The sequence below is a fragment of the Mustela lutreola genome, chromosome 17 (assembly GCF_030435805.1).
Source record: "Mustela lutreola isolate mMusLut2 chromosome 17, mMusLut2.pri, whole genome shotgun sequence".
NCBI lineage: Eukaryota > Metazoa > Chordata > Mammalia > Carnivora > Mustelidae > Mustela > Mustela lutreola.
In genome coordinates, this window is record NC_081306.1 from 23706563 (window position 1) to 23724463 (window position 17901).

At 57.4% G+C, this 17901-nt stretch overlaps 1 protein-coding gene across 1 annotated transcript; it reads left to right on the plus strand.

The window, feature by feature from the left end:
• Positions 1-972: 972 nt before the first annotated feature.
• Positions 973-11879, plus strand: IL9R (interleukin 9 receptor). The gene is made up of 8 exons (XM_059155174.1): positions 973-3242; positions 3537-3648; positions 3746-3924; positions 4431-4576; positions 4962-5169; positions 5667-5775; positions 6977-7061; positions 8566-11879. The coding sequence occupies exons 1-8, from the start codon at positions 3098-3100 to the stop codon at positions 9064-9066; spliced, it is 1485 nt and encodes a 494-aa protein (XP_059011157.1). The 5' UTR covers positions 973-3097; the 3' UTR covers positions 9067-11879.
• Positions 11880-17901: the final 6022 nt, after the last annotated feature.

Consider the following 17901-nt stretch of genomic DNA (forward strand, 5'->3'; position numbering starts at 1 on the left):
CAGGGGCCAAGGCACACACCTAGAGACAAGGTCCGCCTCCGCAGGGGGTTCAGGATGCATTTCTCTTCCTGTTGGGGCAGGCATGGGACCTCACGCCAGTCACACAGGTCTCGCCCTAGAAGAGCCTGGTGTGAGGAGGCAGCAGAGCCGTGGGCTTGGCTGACCTCGCCGCCGGGGGCTGCGGCGGGGAGGTGGGTTCTGGGCAGAGGAGGGCCATTAACAGGTGCAGGAAGAGCAGGTACAACATTTAACCCCCTTTTGCCCCCAGGTCCCCTGCAACCCTGTCAACATCCTTATTCTAGACCTTTCCTACAGCCCTACCTGCTCCCCTGCTCCTTTCCTGAGCTGACTGGCCTGGCTTGGGGATGTCTGGTCTGGCCAGAGAGACACTGGGGGCGGGGGGGGCTCAGCAGGGCTTCATGAAGGATGTGTCTTTGTCCCCCCGAGGCGCAACTGGGGCCAGCTCATGTGTCTCCCCGGCTGCAGCCTGGTGTCTCCAGGGCTCCCAGACCCGCTCTTTCCAGCTGCAGCCCCTCCTGCCCACCCCTCTCAGTGCGGGGAAGCCGGCTCTACCTCTCCCCAGCCTTCCCTGCACCTCTTCTGCGCCCACCCCGGCTGGCCTTCCTGCCTCTGAGCCTCCAGCCTGTGGCCTTCCTGTCAGCATCCCTGTAGGAAGCTCGTGTTCAGGTCCTTTCCGCCAACAGCACTGGCAGTTTCCACCTGTGCTAGACGAGCCCCTGGGCGCTCATGTGGCCTAGAGGCACTGGGGGGACTCCTGCCTCCATCTCCAGCTCACTGTTTATCACAGTCCCCATGTCCTCCTGTATCTGGTTCTTGGGAGCCAGGGCCTGAGTTTCTCCGCCTTCCCCAGCAGAGAGAAGAAAATGCTTGGTAAGTGTCCATTGAAATAGCAGCCTCCTTCCTCTGGAGGGAGCTGGACGGTTCTCCATCCGTTAAAAACACAGCGTCTCTGTAGGAGGGGACAGTAAGTGGATGCAGGAGTTGGCGTGAAGCCCGCTTGGAGGGTGTGCTACAAAGGCACCTTGCTCTGGCGGGGCCTCCCCGGCCTCAGTGGGTCCTTGGGGGCTGAGGCCCATGGCGGGGAGGGGCTGTGTCTCTCTAGAGACCTGCCTCGGGTCTGGCCCTGTCGGTGGGTTCTGGTGCAGGGTCCAGCTGCAAGGCAGCCCATGGCTTTGTGGTGGGCCAGTAAACCAGGGCAGGAAAGCTGTGAGGCCCCAGCGGTCAGACCTCATGGCCAGATCTTGACCCCAAGGTCACGGAGGAGATGGGTCCTGAGAAGGGACCAGAGTGCTCCAGGGCTGAAGGCGTGTCCACAGACGTGGGGCTGTAGTGCTGGGTGGTGGCGTCCTGAGGGGGATGCCCTGGTTCACCCCCCAGCCCTGCAAGCCGTCCTGCGAGGTGGTGTCGTGTTGTCCGAGCGGTGATGAGGTCCCCCTGCTGTCCTCGCAGTGCCTGTTCCTGGACCAGGGAGTGTGTGGGTAGGGGTTTCCACACTGCCTGGCCTAGTGCCTGTTGTCGAGGATGCGGGTGGCCAGAGGAAGGACAGGCCAGCGGTGCCCAGGGCGAGGTGGGTGCTCCCAGGCTGGTGTGACTACAGGTCGGACCTGTGCTGGGAACAGAGGTACCAGGTGCCGGCGTTGGGCACGTTGCTCCTGACCCCGGCCTTGATGGCCACAGCTCGGGGAGGGGCGGCCCCATCCAGCTCACGTCGTAGACCCAGAAGCATCCTATGTGGAGAGTTCGAGGAGAAACGTCCCCGTGTCCATCTCTGCTGCTCCCCCAGAGGGGTCCTAGCCCTGGTAGCTTGCTCTTGTCCCTGCCCTGGGGCCAGCCGAGCTTGGAGCCACCCCACACCATGCTCTGGAACCATCCGCTCCTAGGTCAGTCTGGGGCAGGAACGGCCCAGTTCAGTGTGCACAGAGGAGTCCTTCCACCAGGGCCTGGCTCAGCTCCTGGCTGGGAAGTGGCTGCCATCCCTCAGGCCCCCAGACCTTGGGCTCACTGTGATTCTGTCATCCCACACCCTGCCTTGGGCTCTGGTCAGGCCGCTCCCTCATCTCCAGCCCGGCATGCACGGGAGGGGATGCGAGGTGTTGGGCAGAACTTGCCTCCCATGCTGTGGCTGGGGGTGCCGGGGGATGGCGTGCCATTTTCCTGAGCAGGGATTGTACTGGGGTCTGTCCTGCGGGTCCACAGAGAGGCTGCTGGTGTGTTGGAGGGGTGTGTGCTGCCTGGGTGCGTGCGGGCTCCCCAGGAGCTTGCGTGCTGTGGTCTGTGAGCACGGTGCTGCTTGTTGGCCTCCTTATCACCCATCAGGCTTGCGTAACCAGGCTCACCCTGCTTCCTGCTTCGGAACTATCAGTGCACCATCTGGAGCTACGAATGGGGTGATCGGATGTCAACGGCCTCCCCGCACCCAGGCACTTCCTAACACCCAGCGCCTTTGTCTCCCGTGAACCTCTGGTCCCCCCGGGGCCCTGCTCTCCTTCCCAGGGCGGGTGCTCTAAACAGGGGTGCGGCCGTTCGGCTCAGGGAGGGCCCTCTGTTGCACGGACACCCCACTCACTGCCATCCTCCTACTAGTCCCCAGCGGGTCTTTATTTACGGATGCAGCGGGGAGAGAGGGTGTGTGGGTGTCGGCAACATGACCCTGGGCGAGGCACTACCCCTCCTTGGGACTCGGCTGGCTTGTCAGGAAGCGGGGACGGTCTCTCTACCTCACGGGGCTGCCGTGGGAATGCAAGCGTGTGATGCGTGCTGCATGGTTGGCCCAAGGTTGCTGTGACCTGATCTCCCTTGCGTGACGGGACCTGGGACCATGCTGGCTGAGGACATCTGTCCCAGAGAGGAGGCTTCTAGGCAGACTCAGACACTTGCTGGTTGGGAGTCCGGAACCCAGCAGGAGGCCTGGGTCTGCGGGCACCATGCTGTACACCGCGGCCATTCGGATCTTCCCGAGCTTCCGTTTCTTAGGAGAACAGCTTAGCCTCTGGTGCCCAGTGGTGGGACGTGGTGAGGGGGCAGGCGGTGACCCACTTGAAGCCCTCCACAGGGGAGACCTCCTGGGGACAGTCCCATGGGGGTGTGCTCAGCCCAGTCCCTTGCAGGACGGACCTTGGAGGCTGAGGCCCTGACGCGAGAGCTGAGCGCCTGGCTGCTGATCTGTGCCTGCATGGGTGCCTGGGTCGGTGCAGCTGTCTCCGTCCAAGGGCAAGGAGGAGGTGAGCACGGGGCACTCGTGTCTGTGGGGGTGGTTGGCAGAGAGCTTGGGGGCAGGGCAGTTGTCTGTCTCACTCCACAGGGAAGGGTTTGGCTGGACGTGCTGGGGCGCTACCTCCTGGGACCAGCCTGGAGGTCCCACCCACACTTCGTGGGTCAGAGCCCTTCACCTCCCAGCCCTGCCCTTGAGGCCTCCTCCTGGGACCACTCTTGGGGTCGGCCCTGTCAGAGTGTCCGCTGCAGGTCTGACCCTGCCCTGAAGCACGCTGTGGGCTGCAAACCGTGCCTGTCCCCAGGGCTCGGGGCGGGGGCTGTCACCTGTCTGAACAACAACATCCTGAGGATCCACTGCCGCTGGTCGGCCCCGGAGCCGGGCCGGGGACCCCATGCCTGGCTGCTCTTCACCAGGTGAGGCTGCAGGGCCCTGAGGGCGGGGTCCCCACGGTCGCGGTGCAAGGGCTGGGCTGGCGCAGTGGCCCTTGGTGCCGACACACACCCTTTCCAGCAACCACGCGCCGGGTGGCCGGCACAGATGTGTCTTCCGGGCCGGGGAGTGCACCCTGGTGCTGCCCCCCGAGGAGGTGCTTGTGCCTTCCGACAACTTCACCGTCACGCTGCACCGCGGCGTCTCTGGGCAGGAGCAGGTCAGCCTGGTGGACCCGCAGTACCTGCCTCGGAGACATGGTGAGGCCAGGTCTGGGTGCCCTGACGGGGAGCGTCCTGGCTTCGGGGGGCCTGGGGGCAGGGTCGCATGGCCCCTAACCTTCGTGGCCCCGTGGAACACCCGGGGCTCGGAGATGGGAGGGGAGGGTCCCCGGCTCCCTGGAGACATAGGGTTTGGGAGGAGGGTGAAGAGGAGGCTGGGCCCAGGGCACAACTCCAGTCACCTGAAATGCACCTGAGGCGCAGCAGGAAGGGACACAGTGAGACACGTAGGACGGGAGCTGCCGGCCAGACCGGGGGCTCTCTTTGTCTGGCTGCAGGGCCTGGAGTTGCTCACCATTGTCTTGTCCTGCCTGGGGCCTCGCTGGGAGACGTCACCATCGAGGAGACAGAGTCCTGCCTCCCAGGAGGGCCCCGGGCTGGGAGGGCCATGACCATGCCCCCGCCCCCTGACCCCCAACCTGTTTCAGACCTCGTTCCTGGGCATGCCGGCAGACACACCCTCACGCAGCCCCACTCTGTTTCAGTGAAGCTGGACCCTCCCTCTGACTTACAGAGCAATGTCACCTCTTACTATTGTGTCCTGACCTGGAGGATCAGCCCTGCTCTGGAGCCCCTGACCGCCATCCTCAGCTACGAGCTGGCATTCAAGAAGCAGGAAGAGGGCTGGGAGGTAATGCTGGGCCCACTGCTCCGGAGCCTTCTCTCGGCATTCAAGAAGCAGGAAGAGGGCTGGGAGGTAATGCTGGGCCCACTGCTCCGGAGCCTTCTCTCTCCTGGGAGCCGTGGCGGGGGGCCAACCCTCCCCCACAGGAAGATGTCCATGTGGATGAGGGGGAGGGGGTGCCCTCAGAGCCCGGAGCGTGGCTGTGCACACGTCTGTCTGAGCATGCGCAGGTCCACAGCTGTGTGTGTGCATGGGGGTGGATAAGTGTAAGTGTGCTTATGAGCCTGTGCCCGCGTGCATGGGCGTGGCTGTGTGGCCGTGTGCGGGCGTGGTCTCGGGGCCATGGGCCTTGTCCCCCCTCTGCGCCTGCTGACGGTCCTCTGCCCCACAGCAGGCCCAGCTCAGGGACCACATCGTCGGGGTGACCCGGCTCTCGCTGGACGCTGTGGAGCTGGACCCCGGGTCCCACTATGAGGCCCGGCTGCGGGTCCGCATGGCCACCCCGGAAACGGACGTGGAGGAGGAGCTGCGCTATGAGGGCCAGTGGAGCGAGTGGAGTCGGTCTACCTGCTTCCCCTCGCCCCCTCGCCCTGACCGAGGTGCGGCTTTCCCTCCCGGAGGACCTTATACCCATCCAGGCCTCTCAACCTCCTAGAGCCCCGCCCGGAGGTGGTCCTGCCCCGGCTGGCCACCTTTCCCTGGAGGTCTGGGATTTTGAAGGAGGGAACACACAGCTGCCCAGCGTCAGGCTTCTTGGAACCTGTAGTTACTGTGTCATGGGGAGAGACTGTGGTCCTGGGAGGCATGCCGGGCCTCTGCTTCCGTCCGCAGTGGGACGTGGTCTCACCTCTTTAGGGAGGGCTGGGCTGACCCTTGTGACCAGCTGGGGAGGGTGCCTGACCCCGATGACCTTGCAGATGGAGGAGGTGGGGCCCTGCGGTGGCTGATTCGAGAGCAGGCATGACACAGCCCATGGGCCTGGGAGGAAATTCCCACGGTGGCCCTGGGCACTCCTACTAGAGCTTTGCCACGTGGGTTTAGAGGAACACCTTGGTTCCAAGGAAGCTCACTGCCCCGGGGCCCTTCCTGCCCACAGGCCCCCTGTCCTCCTCTCGGGGGCAGCCCGGCAGCAGCACCCTTGTTGCTGTACCCGTCTTTCTGCTGCTGACCAGCCTGATCTACCTCGTGTTCAAGCTTTCACCCAGGTGGGTAGGCAAGGTGTGCGTGCGTGCGTGCGTGCGTGTGTGTGGCGGTAGGGGGGGCATCTTGGACCAGAGCAGCCCTCCCTCCCACCATCTGCCCTCCCTGCCATCTGATCCTGGATGGGCTAAGCCTCTGCCCTGGGCCTCTAGAGAGTTCCCCACTTGTCAAGTGTGTTGGGGGTTGTAGGGCCCCAAAGATGCTCAGGGGGACCCAAGTTCACTGGGACCGCATCACCCAAGAGCCTCTGGGGGTGCTCTGTGGTCTGCTGACTTTTAAACGCCTTCTCTGAAAAGACCGTTTTGGGGCCCTGGTGTGCTCAGCGCTCCAGTGCACGCCACAGAGAACCTACCAGATGTAGGGCCCGTCTGAAGTAAACCATCACCCGTGTCAGGGTGAGGGAGGGGCCTGGAGGAGACTGACCGGCTGCAGACTCACCGCAGAAAGGATGAGAGCGGGGTGGGTAGGGGTACTGGGCGGTGTGGACGCCAGACTTGACCTGGAGCAGAAGAGAGGTCTTCAAGCTCGTGAAACAGTGTTTGTATTGTGAGGATAGATTTTGGGGGGTCCGAGGGGATGGGGAGGACCCACCAGGAGGCCGGGAGGACCCACCAGGATGGCTGTGTGCCAGAGCAGTGGGGAGAGACGGGGGGGAGCCGAGGGAAGGCAATTGCAGGCCTAAGAAGGGAAGCGGAGGGGGCAGAGGACCGGTGATCCCCGCGGTGGGGACCTGGGGGGGCCACGTCCCCCCTGGGGAAGCTGGTGAGGCCAGTTTGGACCTGCTGTGTTGGAGTTGTGGGCCACATCCTTGTGGGATGGCCCGTGGCTCTGTATTGCTCAGGGAGAAGTCAGGTGGGGCAGGGAGCTGCCTCCTGTCTGCTCCCTCTGTGGGATAAGGACCCAAGGGGCACCCTGTAGCCCTGAGCCCAGCGTCACGACTCACCCTGTAAAGGATGTGTGTCTTGGTGTGTGTCAGTTCTACAGGGTCATTGGTCTGGCAAGCCACAGGGATGGGTGTCAGGTTTTGCCCCGAGAACAGGTTTTGCCCCGAGAACAGGTTTGGACCCAAAGAGCGGCAGGAGGTGGGGCGGCCTCTGGCGGGAAGGGTGCAAGGCTCCCACGGGGTCCAGTGCTTGCTGGAGCCGGGCCTCCAAGGACCCCTCGCTGGGCATGCAGAGGCCTCTAGCTGTCCCGTCCTGGCCTCAGGGTGAAGAGGAGCCTCTCCTGGAATGTGCCCTCTCCGGCGGCCTTCTTCCAGTCCCTCTACAGTGTGCACCACGGGGACTTCCAGGTGCGCGCAGCCCGCAGTGGGGAGAGGGCGGGGCTGGGGTCTCCCCCAGGTCGGGCCTGCCGAGGATGTGGGCTTCTGGTGAGATTGGGGCCGGTATGGGGCCTTTGTGGGTGCTTGGAGCTGTTTTTGGTAGACGTAGTGGGTTTAAATTTACACACGCCATCTCAGATGCGTCCAGACAATTAGCCTTATTCTCTCTCGCGGGTTTCTTTTTCTTTTGGGGGAGCGGCCCCTGTGAGGTATGTGGTCACGTCACAGGGAGACTATGGCCGCTGTGTCTCGTCCCAGCTTCTCTGAAGGCATCTGTGGGGAGGGTCTGCTGCTCACGCCGGCCTTGGGGTCCTCAGAGGTCCGGGGGGCTACGGCTGTGCCAGTCACTGAGGAGGGTCTGGCCCCTCTGGGTTCCCGTGGGTAGCGCTGCCACACTCCCTTTTTCTCCCTTTGTGGGCCCTGGTGAGCCCCACCTGAAGGGTCTTTACACCTGACGCCTCCCCTTCCTGCCAGCCTCGTGGCTCCTGCCCCCTGGGTGTGTGTTGGGGGGAAGCTCCCGTGGGTGGTCTCCGGATCCCCACTCCGGGCAGAGGACAGGACGGGATGCTTCCTGGGGTCCTTCCCCGTGGCCCCTGCCGCTGCCGGGCTTACCTCCGCCTCCCACTTCTGTCTCTCAGAAGGGAGCTGGGAAAACATGCTACAAGGGAGCCTGGGGTTTGAGGTTGTCGTCCAGAAGTGTACCTCCGAGCTTAAAGCTGAGTGTTCTACCCTCGGTGGAGGCCGCCTCCTTCTCCCAGGCAGCGGCCGTCACAGTCGAGAGCCCCAAGGTGACCGTCCTGGAATGCGTCATCTCAGCCACATGCACCCGGCCCTCCTCTCGACCCCAGTCACCCTCCCGGTGATTAGACCCCTTGGGGGCTCTGTGTTGCCGTGACTCGGCTCCCGGCACCCGGGCAGACACACAGAGTTGCGTGTGTGTGGTCCGCCTGGTGCGGTTCCTGGTCCCACCGAGGAAATACTTTCCTTTGGGAGGTGGGGGCCTCCTGCGACCGCATGGGGGGCCAGGGTCTGCTGCCACCAGCCCAAAAGTGGTATCCCCGCGGCATCTCCTGGTGTGTGTGTGAGTGTGTGAGAGTGTGAGTGAGTGTGCGTGTGTGAGTGAGCGGGGGTCCAGCAGCTGCTGCCCAGCCTCTGTAGCTGGTGCCTGGAGCAGAACCAGGGATCTTCTCTGTCCCCGGCACCCGTCGGCGCCTGTACCCTGTTCCAGGCTGCTGTGAGCGGGAGGCGGGGGGTCGCTGAGCGTCCTGACGGGCCTCGGGGTCCCGGGGCAGGTCTGTGGGCAGGCTGGCACGTGGCGGGTGAGATGGAGTGCTCCAAACACAGTCGTTGCTTGGACTCGGGGTGAGGACGCCGGGAGAGCTTCTGGGAGGAGAGGGGAGGCTGCTTCCGGGGCGGGTCCCGAGCCCGCTGCCTGAGTCCTTCCCACCCCCTCCCCCCATGCTGTCTGTCCTAGACCTGGACAGGGGCCCGCAGAAGCGGTGTGCTGCCGAGCCAGGACAGTGGCTGTTCCCCACGAGGAGCCTCGGAGTCCGGCGTCCATGAGGACATCGCGTGGCTGACCTATGACCCGGTGGATCCCTGGCAGTCAGTGATCCTGGAGGAGGAGCAGGAGGGCCCTGGGGCTGGCCTCCTGGAGGCTGCACTGCTGGCCAGGCCTGTGGTCCAGGGAGGCCAGCCGCCTGCCTACCTGCCGCAGAAGGACTGGGCCCCCACGTGTCCCCTCAGGCCAGCTCCCCCACCGTCAGAGGGCGGCAGCCATGACTACTGGACCCTGGGCTACTCCGGGGGTTGCCACACCCCCACTTTCCCAGGAAACTCACCGAGCATGGGGCCCAGCCCGGCTTTGGCCGGGGGCCCTTTCTGTGACCAGCAGAGCCTGGACGCCCAGCCAGGAAGTAGTGCTGTGGGAGCCGGTCACGGCCAGTGGCAAGACCCTGCTGCACAGGGCGTGTGAGGACCCCAGGGCCTTTGCTTCACCCCCGGCCTTCAGAGTCACCCGTTTCATCTAGAATGCTGACTCGGCCAACTGCACAAAGTCCGTTTTGTGGAAAATGGATGAAAGTCTCTCTGAGAATGGAGCCCTGTGCAGACGTCCTGTCTGGATGGGGGCAGGCCGGCCGGTGACCCCTACCCCCATTCTCCCTGCCCTGCCCGCCACCTCCCTCCCTGCTCTTGGGCTCTGTCCCGGCCCCCCAGAGAAGGGTGGTGTTGGCCCCGACCCCCTTAGAGGGCCGGCTTGCTCCTGGCAGGCACCACTGAGGTGGTGCCTTCCTGAGCTCTGTTTCCTGCTGTGACTCCAGGAACCAGCTGCCCGTGGGGAGGGGGGCCCTGAGGTGGGCAGGGGTCTGTCTACGCTGGGGCTTTCTGGGGTGGCGGCTGCTGACGTTGGAAATGGAGGAGCAGACAAGCGGGTCCCTGTCCATGGGGCTCCAGTGACCCCTAGGCTCTGTGCAGAGACAAGCACTTGTGGCCCCCGGGTCCCCCAGGTGACAGCTCCCTCTGCCTCAGACAGGCATCCCCCTCCTCCACACCCATGGAGCCCCTGGGGTTTTGTGGGGAGCCTCAGCAGAGCCAGAGCGTGGTCAGCAGGGGTGAGGCAGGGCCCAGAATGTATTTGTAGCCATAGAGAGCGGGAGGGGTGTGGACAGACGTGACGTGCAGCATCTTCAGTTCTAACCAAGGATGAGAAAAACCAGCGTGAATTCACGTCCTGGAACCCACCCCCGGTGGGCCCTGGGCTGGGGGCTTAGAGCAGCCTCTGTGAGCAGTGTGGCTCCTGTGGCTTCCCAGGGAACGTAGGCCACCTGCGTGTGACAAGTGACCCCCACAGCTGGGATACCTCTTCTGTGTGGCCAGAGACATCGCTCCTGTGGGTCCCACATTTTCTCTTCACAGTGCCTGGAGCTGGAGCACCCCTCGGAGGCTGTGGGATTGTGGGTGAGCTGTGCCGGCCCCTCCAGCTGTGGGGTTCCCCGTCCCTCCTCGTTGTGCTGCTGTGAGTTCCCCTGCGGGTCACTGCACACCTGCATGCCCAGATAACGCTTGCTTCCCCCGCTGCGAGGAGACGAACCGGGGAGGCCATGTGCCAGGGGTCCCCCCGTTTGAAGACCATGGATGAGGAAGTGGTTGAGCCCTGGGCCCTGAGGGGGTTGGAGTGCAGGGGCCTGGGAACGGATCCTGAAGTGGGCGCGTGTTTCCAGGAGTTGGAGGCAGGGCAGGGTCCCAAATATGGCCGGCTGGACTGTGGAGGGCCTGGGAGGCCAGACTGAGAGCAGTGAGCCTCAGGAGGCCAGACTGAGGCAAGCGGGCCTCCCTGGTGAGGGGGGACATCCAGCAGTCTCTCTGTTTTTGTTTTTGTTTTTAAAGATTTTTTTAATTTTTAAGTAATCTCTACAGCCAATGTGGGGCTTGAACCCATGACCCCCAGATCAAGAGTGCCCTGCGCCGCCGGCTGAGCCAGCCCCCTCTGTGTTTTCCAGTGTGGTGAAATCCCCGTAGCTTAACCCCAACTTTTAAAGGGCGTAGCTTAACCCCCCAATTTTATGCATGATGTGGGTGTTTCCACGTTTCCCTGCTGTGAGCGGCACTGCTGTGAATGCTGACATCAACGTTTTTGTTTCACACCTGTTTTCTGTGTTTTGGGGTACATTCCTACAAGTGGAATTGCTAGGTCGTACGGCGACTCAGTGTTTAGAATTTTTGAGCAACTGCCAAACCGTTCTCCACAGAGACGTCAGCACCTTCCATCAGAAACATACTCGCATCCCCCTTCTCCACATCCTCACCGACTACTGTTAGTGTCCTTTCCTAAATTTGGTTTGTTGTGTCAGTTTCCTTATTTGAGGAATCTCTACACCCAGTGTGGGGCTCGAACTCACAGCTCTGAGGTCAAGAGTCCCGTGCCCAGGGTGCCTGGGTGGCCCAGTCTGTCGAGTGTCCGACTCTTGGTTTTGGCTCAGGTCAGGATCAGGGGGTCGTGCGGTGGAGCCCGGCATCAGACTCCGCACTCCTTGTGGTCTCTGTGGAATTCTCTCTCCTTCTGCCCCACCTTCTGGTCTCTCTTTTCCTCTAAAAGTAAGTCAATACATTCTTAAAAAAAAGAAGAGTCACGTGCTCTTCTGAGTGAGCCAGCCAGGGCTCCTTGGATCGCCATTCTGACCGGTATAAGGGGGTACCTCAGTGGGATTTTGACTTGCGTCTCCCCAATGGTTGGTGATGGTGAACATCTTTCATGGGCTACTGTATCTCCTCTTTGGAGACAAGCTGTTCAAGTCCTTTGTCTATTTCTTAGTTGGTTTGCTTGTCCTGGAGTTGTTGAGTTGTCAAAGCTCTTTGTATATTCTGGATACTGAAGTCATAGTACATATTCCATCCCCAAATGTTTTGTTAAATCCTGCATGTTATTTGGTGTCTTACACATGGGTCACTGTTGAATCCAATCCCAACACACACATGAAAAGATGCTTCACGTCCTTAGACATCAGGGCAATGAACATGAAAACCACAGTGAGGTGCCAGTTCACACCCACGAAAACGGCTGTTATCTAAGAAAACCGGAAACAACTTTTGACAGGGATGTGAAGAAACTGGAACTCTCGTGCACTGAGATGAGAGATGACAGTGGTGATGGTTACCCGGCCTTGTGAACGCTCACTTGAAAACGGCGAAGATGGTTTTAAGTTTTTATGGTGAAGATGTTTAACAGTGAAGATGTTTTATGGTTTTATGTTGTGTGTATTTTACTAGAGTTTTAAAAATAAAAACTAATGAAAGGAAAAGTTGATGTCATGTATATGTTACCACACCCTCAAAAAAAAAAGTCTCCCTATGAACTGTTCCTGAAATAGTGACACACGTGGTGGAGGAGACCCTTGTCCCCTAGAGCTGGAAGGACTTCTTCCAGGGACCCCGCTGCTTCGGACATCTAGCGGGGATCCCCTGTGGACGCCTGCGGTCGCCCTGGCCTGTGGGCACCTCCTTCAGCGCCTCATTCTCTGGGTCAGACCCCGCCAGCGACTCTCAGTCACTGCCGTTCGCCATCTCTGTGACGTCTCCTTCCCAGCTGTCACACACGTGGTACGGTATGGTCAGTCAGATCGTCTCCCGTCACTCGGTGACGTGCACGCACGACTCACCCGTGTCTTGGCGGGGCTCGATGGATCATTGCTCCCTGTGGGTAAGTCGCGTCCCGTTGCACGCATGGACGCATCTCGCTTGGTTGTCCACTCACCTGCTGAAGGGCACCCTGGTCCGCTGGAAAGTATCTGGCCGTTGGAGAGAGAGGATCTGTGCGGAGAGCAGGCTGGGCTTGGCTTGGGAGCTGTTGTCTAAATACCCAGGAGTGTGCTTGTTGGCTTACACGGTGAGATTGTGTGTGGTCTGGAGGGAGCAGCTCCGGGGCCTTAAGCATGGCGGGGGCAGTATGCGCCGCAGCAGCGTCGAATGCCAGTCCCGCTGCCACCGCCATTTCTCCGGAGATCGTGGCGCTTCAGCAGATGTGCGGCCCAGCTCACTGTTTTCATTTGCTTTCCCTCGTGACTGGTGGTGCGCAGCTCTGTTCTCTGTGCTCGTCTGTCGTCGGTACCTCTGGTTCGCCGAGGGCTGTGTTTGGATCTTTACTTTCTTTAGTTGGGTTGTGGGTTCTCTTTTTCGCTTTTGGAGTTTGCCTGGATATTTTGCACGGGAGTCTTTCTTCTGATGTGTTTTCTGAAAGTTTTCTCCCCATCTGTGGCTTTTCTTCGGGTTCTCCTAAGTGCATCTTTCACGAGTAGATTACATTGTGCCAGAGAGAACATCAGCAATTGTTTTCTTTCAGGGACTGGCTTTGGTGTTTTAAAACTCATCACTAGGGGCATCTGGGTGGCTCATGGGATAAGCCTCTGCCTTCAGCACAGGTTATATCTCAGCGTCCTGGGATTGAGCCCCGCATGGGGCTCTCTACTCAGGGGGGAGCCTGCTTCCTCCTCCCTCTCTGCCTAATTGTGATCTCTGTCAAATAAATAAATAAAATCTTAAAAAAAAAAGACTCATCACCAAGCCCAAGTTCATGTATGTGTTATTTCTTTATCTTATATTATTTTTTCTTTTCTTTTCTTTCTTTCTTTCTTTATTTTAAAATATTTTATTTATTCATTTGACAGGCAGAGATCACAAGTAGGCAGAGAGGCAGGCAGAGAGAGAGAGGAGGAAGCAGGCTCCCCGCTGAGCAGAGAGCCTGATGCGGGGCTTGATCCCAGGACCCTGAGATCATGACCTGAGCTGAAGGCAGAGGCTTAACCCACTGAGCCACCCACGCACCCTCAAACCTGAATTTCTTAAAGATTAAAACTGTTCTGGCTTTAATGGACGTAAACGCATCAAACATTTTTTTTCTTTTGTTGGGAAAGTCCCCGTTGAACTGGGAGCACGTTTATGATGGTACATACAATCATGTGTACTTTGGAATCACTGGCATCCCACTTTAGATGAACTACAGAAATCCATCCTGCTTTGATACTATAATCAGAACACTCGGGTGTTTGCTATGAACCCCTCTGTTTCTGGGGGAGATTCCAGTGGGAGATTTCCAAGGCTTACTGTACCTTTCCATGCTCATTGGTCTGTTTCTGTTTTCTTTATATTAGCGTCCATTTCGTTAATGTGCGTTTTTACTTGGAAATTACTCATTCCCTCTAGTCTTCCAGTGTTCTCTCTAATTTGACTTTTACAATTTTTAAAAATTTTATTTTAAGTAAAATCGGCAATGCAGGGCTTAAACTCATGACCCTCAGATTAAGACCTTAGCTGAGATCAAGAGGCCAATGCTTACTTAACCAGTTGAGCCACCCAGGTGCCCCTCTTATTTGACTTTTAATTTCTGTTCTGCTTCTATTTTTTTCCCCAGAGTTGTTACAGTTGATGGACCAAGATTGATATCTCATATTTTTAAGATTATTTATTTATTTGACAGACAGAGATCACAAGCAGGCAGAAAAGCACTCAGAGAGAGGGGGGAAGCAGGCTCCCCGCTGAGCAGAGAGGCCGATGTGGGGCTCAATCCCAGGACCCTGATATCATGACCTGAGCCGAAGGCAGAGGCTTTAGCCCACTGGGCCACCCAGGCACCCCACTTCCTCATTTTCTGATACTTCTGATCCTGGGTCCTGCAGCCACTGTCCCAACCCCTAGAGCCAGACATGTCTTCCAAGGGTCCTTTTTATAGAGAATGGCATAAAAGACTCATATACCACGGGAACTCTGTTTAGACGACGATGCAGGGAAATATATGCGTGTGTTCTAACCCGCATCTACACACCTGATTTTAAAGATTTTGTAAAAATTAAATGGAGGGAACCTTACTTAAAGTGGAGCCAGGAAGCCTGAAGGGGAGAGCTTTCACAAGGCTACCACCAGTTGGGTCACAGCCAGGGGAAAGAACCTGGTCTAAGCATGCCCTTTTTTGATGCAAAAAAGTGGTTTTGTTAAGGCACAGCTCTTTCCTGGGCAGAAAGAGCTGCACCGGGATTGTGAGGAGTGACTGATTACAGACTTTCAAGGTGGGCTGTTAGGGATACTGTCAGTCTCTAAGAAATTTGGAAGCAAGGTGGACCTCAAGGGGTCATTTACTACAGTCCGGTAAAACCTTAATTCGTGAGACCCAGAGATGTATGTCAGTGGGCCATATGTTTAGAGGATAGTTGGTAACATACATGTTGGGGGGTGGTGAGACAGCGGAAGCTTCTAAAGGAATTTTTTTTTTAAGATTTTATTTATTTATTTATTTGTCAGAGAGAGAGAGAGCAGGCAGAGGGGCAGCAAAGGGAGAGGGAGAAGCAGGCTCCCTGCTGAGCAAGGAGTCTGATGCGGGACTCAATCCCAGGACCCTGAGATAATGACCTGAGCCGAAGGCAGCTGCTTAACCAACTGAGCCACCCAGACGTCTCCCTTTTATATGTGGGAGAAGACATAGGATCCTGATGGCCGGGCTAATGTCAAGCCAAGGTTCCTTTTGTCCTTAACAAAGTATCAGTATTGAGGCAGCTGAGTTCCTGGAGGAAGACTACGGGGCTGGTTTTAAGTCTGTATCGATGGGCTATGATGAGGGGACAGAAGGCTGGCTGAGGACAAGACACAAGCTGACACCCTGCACCCGCCACCCCCCCCCCCCCACTCCTGGGTGCAACATGGGTGGCATTCTTCCAGGAATCTCACAACTATCTTAATGTCAAAACCTTGCTAGATCAAGTCCAAAAAATGGGCAGAAGGCATGAGCAGATACTTCTGCAAAGAGGACCTACAAACGGCCAACAGACATGTGAAAAAGTGCTCCACATCATTAGTCATCAGGGAGATTCCAATCAAAACCACCTTTGTGTGGTTTTGTGATACACTGTGATACCACCTTGCACCAATGAGAGTGACAATAATCGAGGCAGGAAACAACAGATGCTGGAGATGATTCGGAGAAAGGTGAGCCCTCTTCCACTGTTGGTGGGAACGCAAGCTGGTGCAGCCTCTCTGGAAAACAGCATGGAGGTTCCTCAAAAAAGTTAAAAACAGAGCAACCCAACAACCCAGCAATTGCATTTCTGGGTATTTACCCCAAAGATACAGATGTAGTGAAAAGAAGGGGAACCTGCACCCCAATGTTCATGGCAGTCATGTCCACAATAGCCAAACTGTAGAAAGGGCTGAGATGGCCTTCCACAGACAAATGGATAAAGAAGATGCGGTCCATGCGCACCACGGAACACGACTCAGCCATCAGGAAGGATGAAAACCAGTGTGCACCGACATGGCTGCACTGGAAGGGATTCTGCTGAGTGAAATAAGTCAAGCAGAGAAAGATAATTATCATATTGTTTCACTCATATGTGGAATGTAAGGAATAGCACAGAGGACATTAGGAGAAGGAAGGGAAAATCGAAGGCGGGGGAACTGGAGGGGGAGATGAACCAGGAGAGGCTGTGGACTCCGGGAAACAAACTGGGGGTTTCCGAGGGGAGTGGGTGGGGGACGGGTGAGCCCGGTGGTGGGGATGAAGGAGGGCACGCATTACAATGAGTACTGGGCGTTATAAGCAAACAATCATGGAACACTACATCTGAACATTAATGCAGTACTCTGTGGTGACTAACAACATAAAAAGAGAAAAAAAAAACCTTGGTGGAGGGGAAAACAACCTTAACTTGACAATGGCTTGACCTCTGATATCTTGTAGGTATCTTGTAGGTCAGTACCCTTCAGCATTCGAATGTTCTTTTGAAACCTCCTTCTTCTTACTTCCTCCAACACCCACTAATTAATCACCACTCCTCACGACCCTGGTGAAGCTCTTCCTGCCCACGGGCCCTGTCCCCATACTTTAATAAACCGCCATTTGGCATCAGAGAGTCTCAAGAGCTCTTTCTTGGTGGTTGGCTCTGGACCTCACCCCTCCGAACCTCACCTGTGTTCCAAAACCTCATTAGGCTGCAAAAGAAATCCAATCTTTTGTGTATTTGTTTTGCCTTTGTTCTCCATATTAAGATGAGGACCTCTTGGGGTGCCTGGGTGGCTCAGTGGGTTAAGCCGCTGCCTTCGGCTCGGGTCATGATCTCAGGGTCCTGGGATCGAGTCCTGCATCGGGCTCTCTGCTCAGCAGGGAGTCTGCTTCCTCCTCTCTCTCTCTCTCTCTGCCTGCGTCTCTGCCTACTTGTGATCTCTCTCTCTGTCAAATAAATAATAAAAAAAAAAAAAAAAAAAAAGATGAGGACCTCTTGCCCTACTGCCTACAGCCAGTTTTCCCCCATACGTTTCTTTCTTTCTTTTTTTTAAAATATTTTATTTATTTATTTGACAGACAGAGATCACAAGTAGGCAGAGAGGCAAGCAGTGGTGGGAGGAAGCAGTCTCCCCACTGAGCAAAGAGCCCGATGCGGGGCTCGATCCCAGGACCCTGAGATCATGACCTGAGCTGAAGGCAGAGGCTTTAACCCCCTGAGCCACCCAGGTGCCACTTTCTTTGTTTTTTTAAACTTTTATTTATTTGTCTCAGAGAGAGAGAGAGCGCGCACACACATGAGCTGGAGGGAGAGGGGGAGAGGTAGGGGGGAGAGCTTCTGAAGTAGACTCTCCACTGAGCGCAGAGCCCAGTCGGGGGCTCCGTCCTGAGCAAGATTATGACCTGAGTGGATACCAAGTCACCCACTTAACTGACTGAGCCACCGCCGCCCCCCCCATATATTTCTAATACAGTTAGATGACGTGTCACATTTTGTATTGCATCTTGTGACGATCACGCATTCCAGGTCACTTTATCTGAATAGATGATGATTGACTCTTCAGGTCCACAAATGCAAAGATGTTATGTTTTCTTTTGGATAATCTGATAGTTGTGCTTTTAAGAGCAAAGACTTGGGTATCCGTCATTATTCTATGTGAAACTTCTTTTTTTCTTTTTTTAAGATTTTATTTATTTGAGAGAGAGATTGAGAGAGCACGAGTGGGATGAGGGGCAGACAGCCCGCTGAGCAGGGAGCCTGAGGGGCGGGGGTGGGGGCAGGGTGGGGGCCCGGGTGGGGGTTGGGTTGGGGGTGGGAGGGGGTGGGAGGGGCACTGCTCAGTCTCAGGGCTTGGGGGTCATGACCTGAGCCGAAGGCAGAAGCGTAAACGACCGAGCCACCAACGTGCCCTTCCATGTGAAACTTTTAACCTCAACCCCAGAATCTGTTTATCATTTCTTTAGTTTTGCTTTTCCGCATGTCATCTAAATGGGTTTGTGCTGGATGTAGCCTCTTCAGACTGACTTTTGTCCACAGCAAAATACATG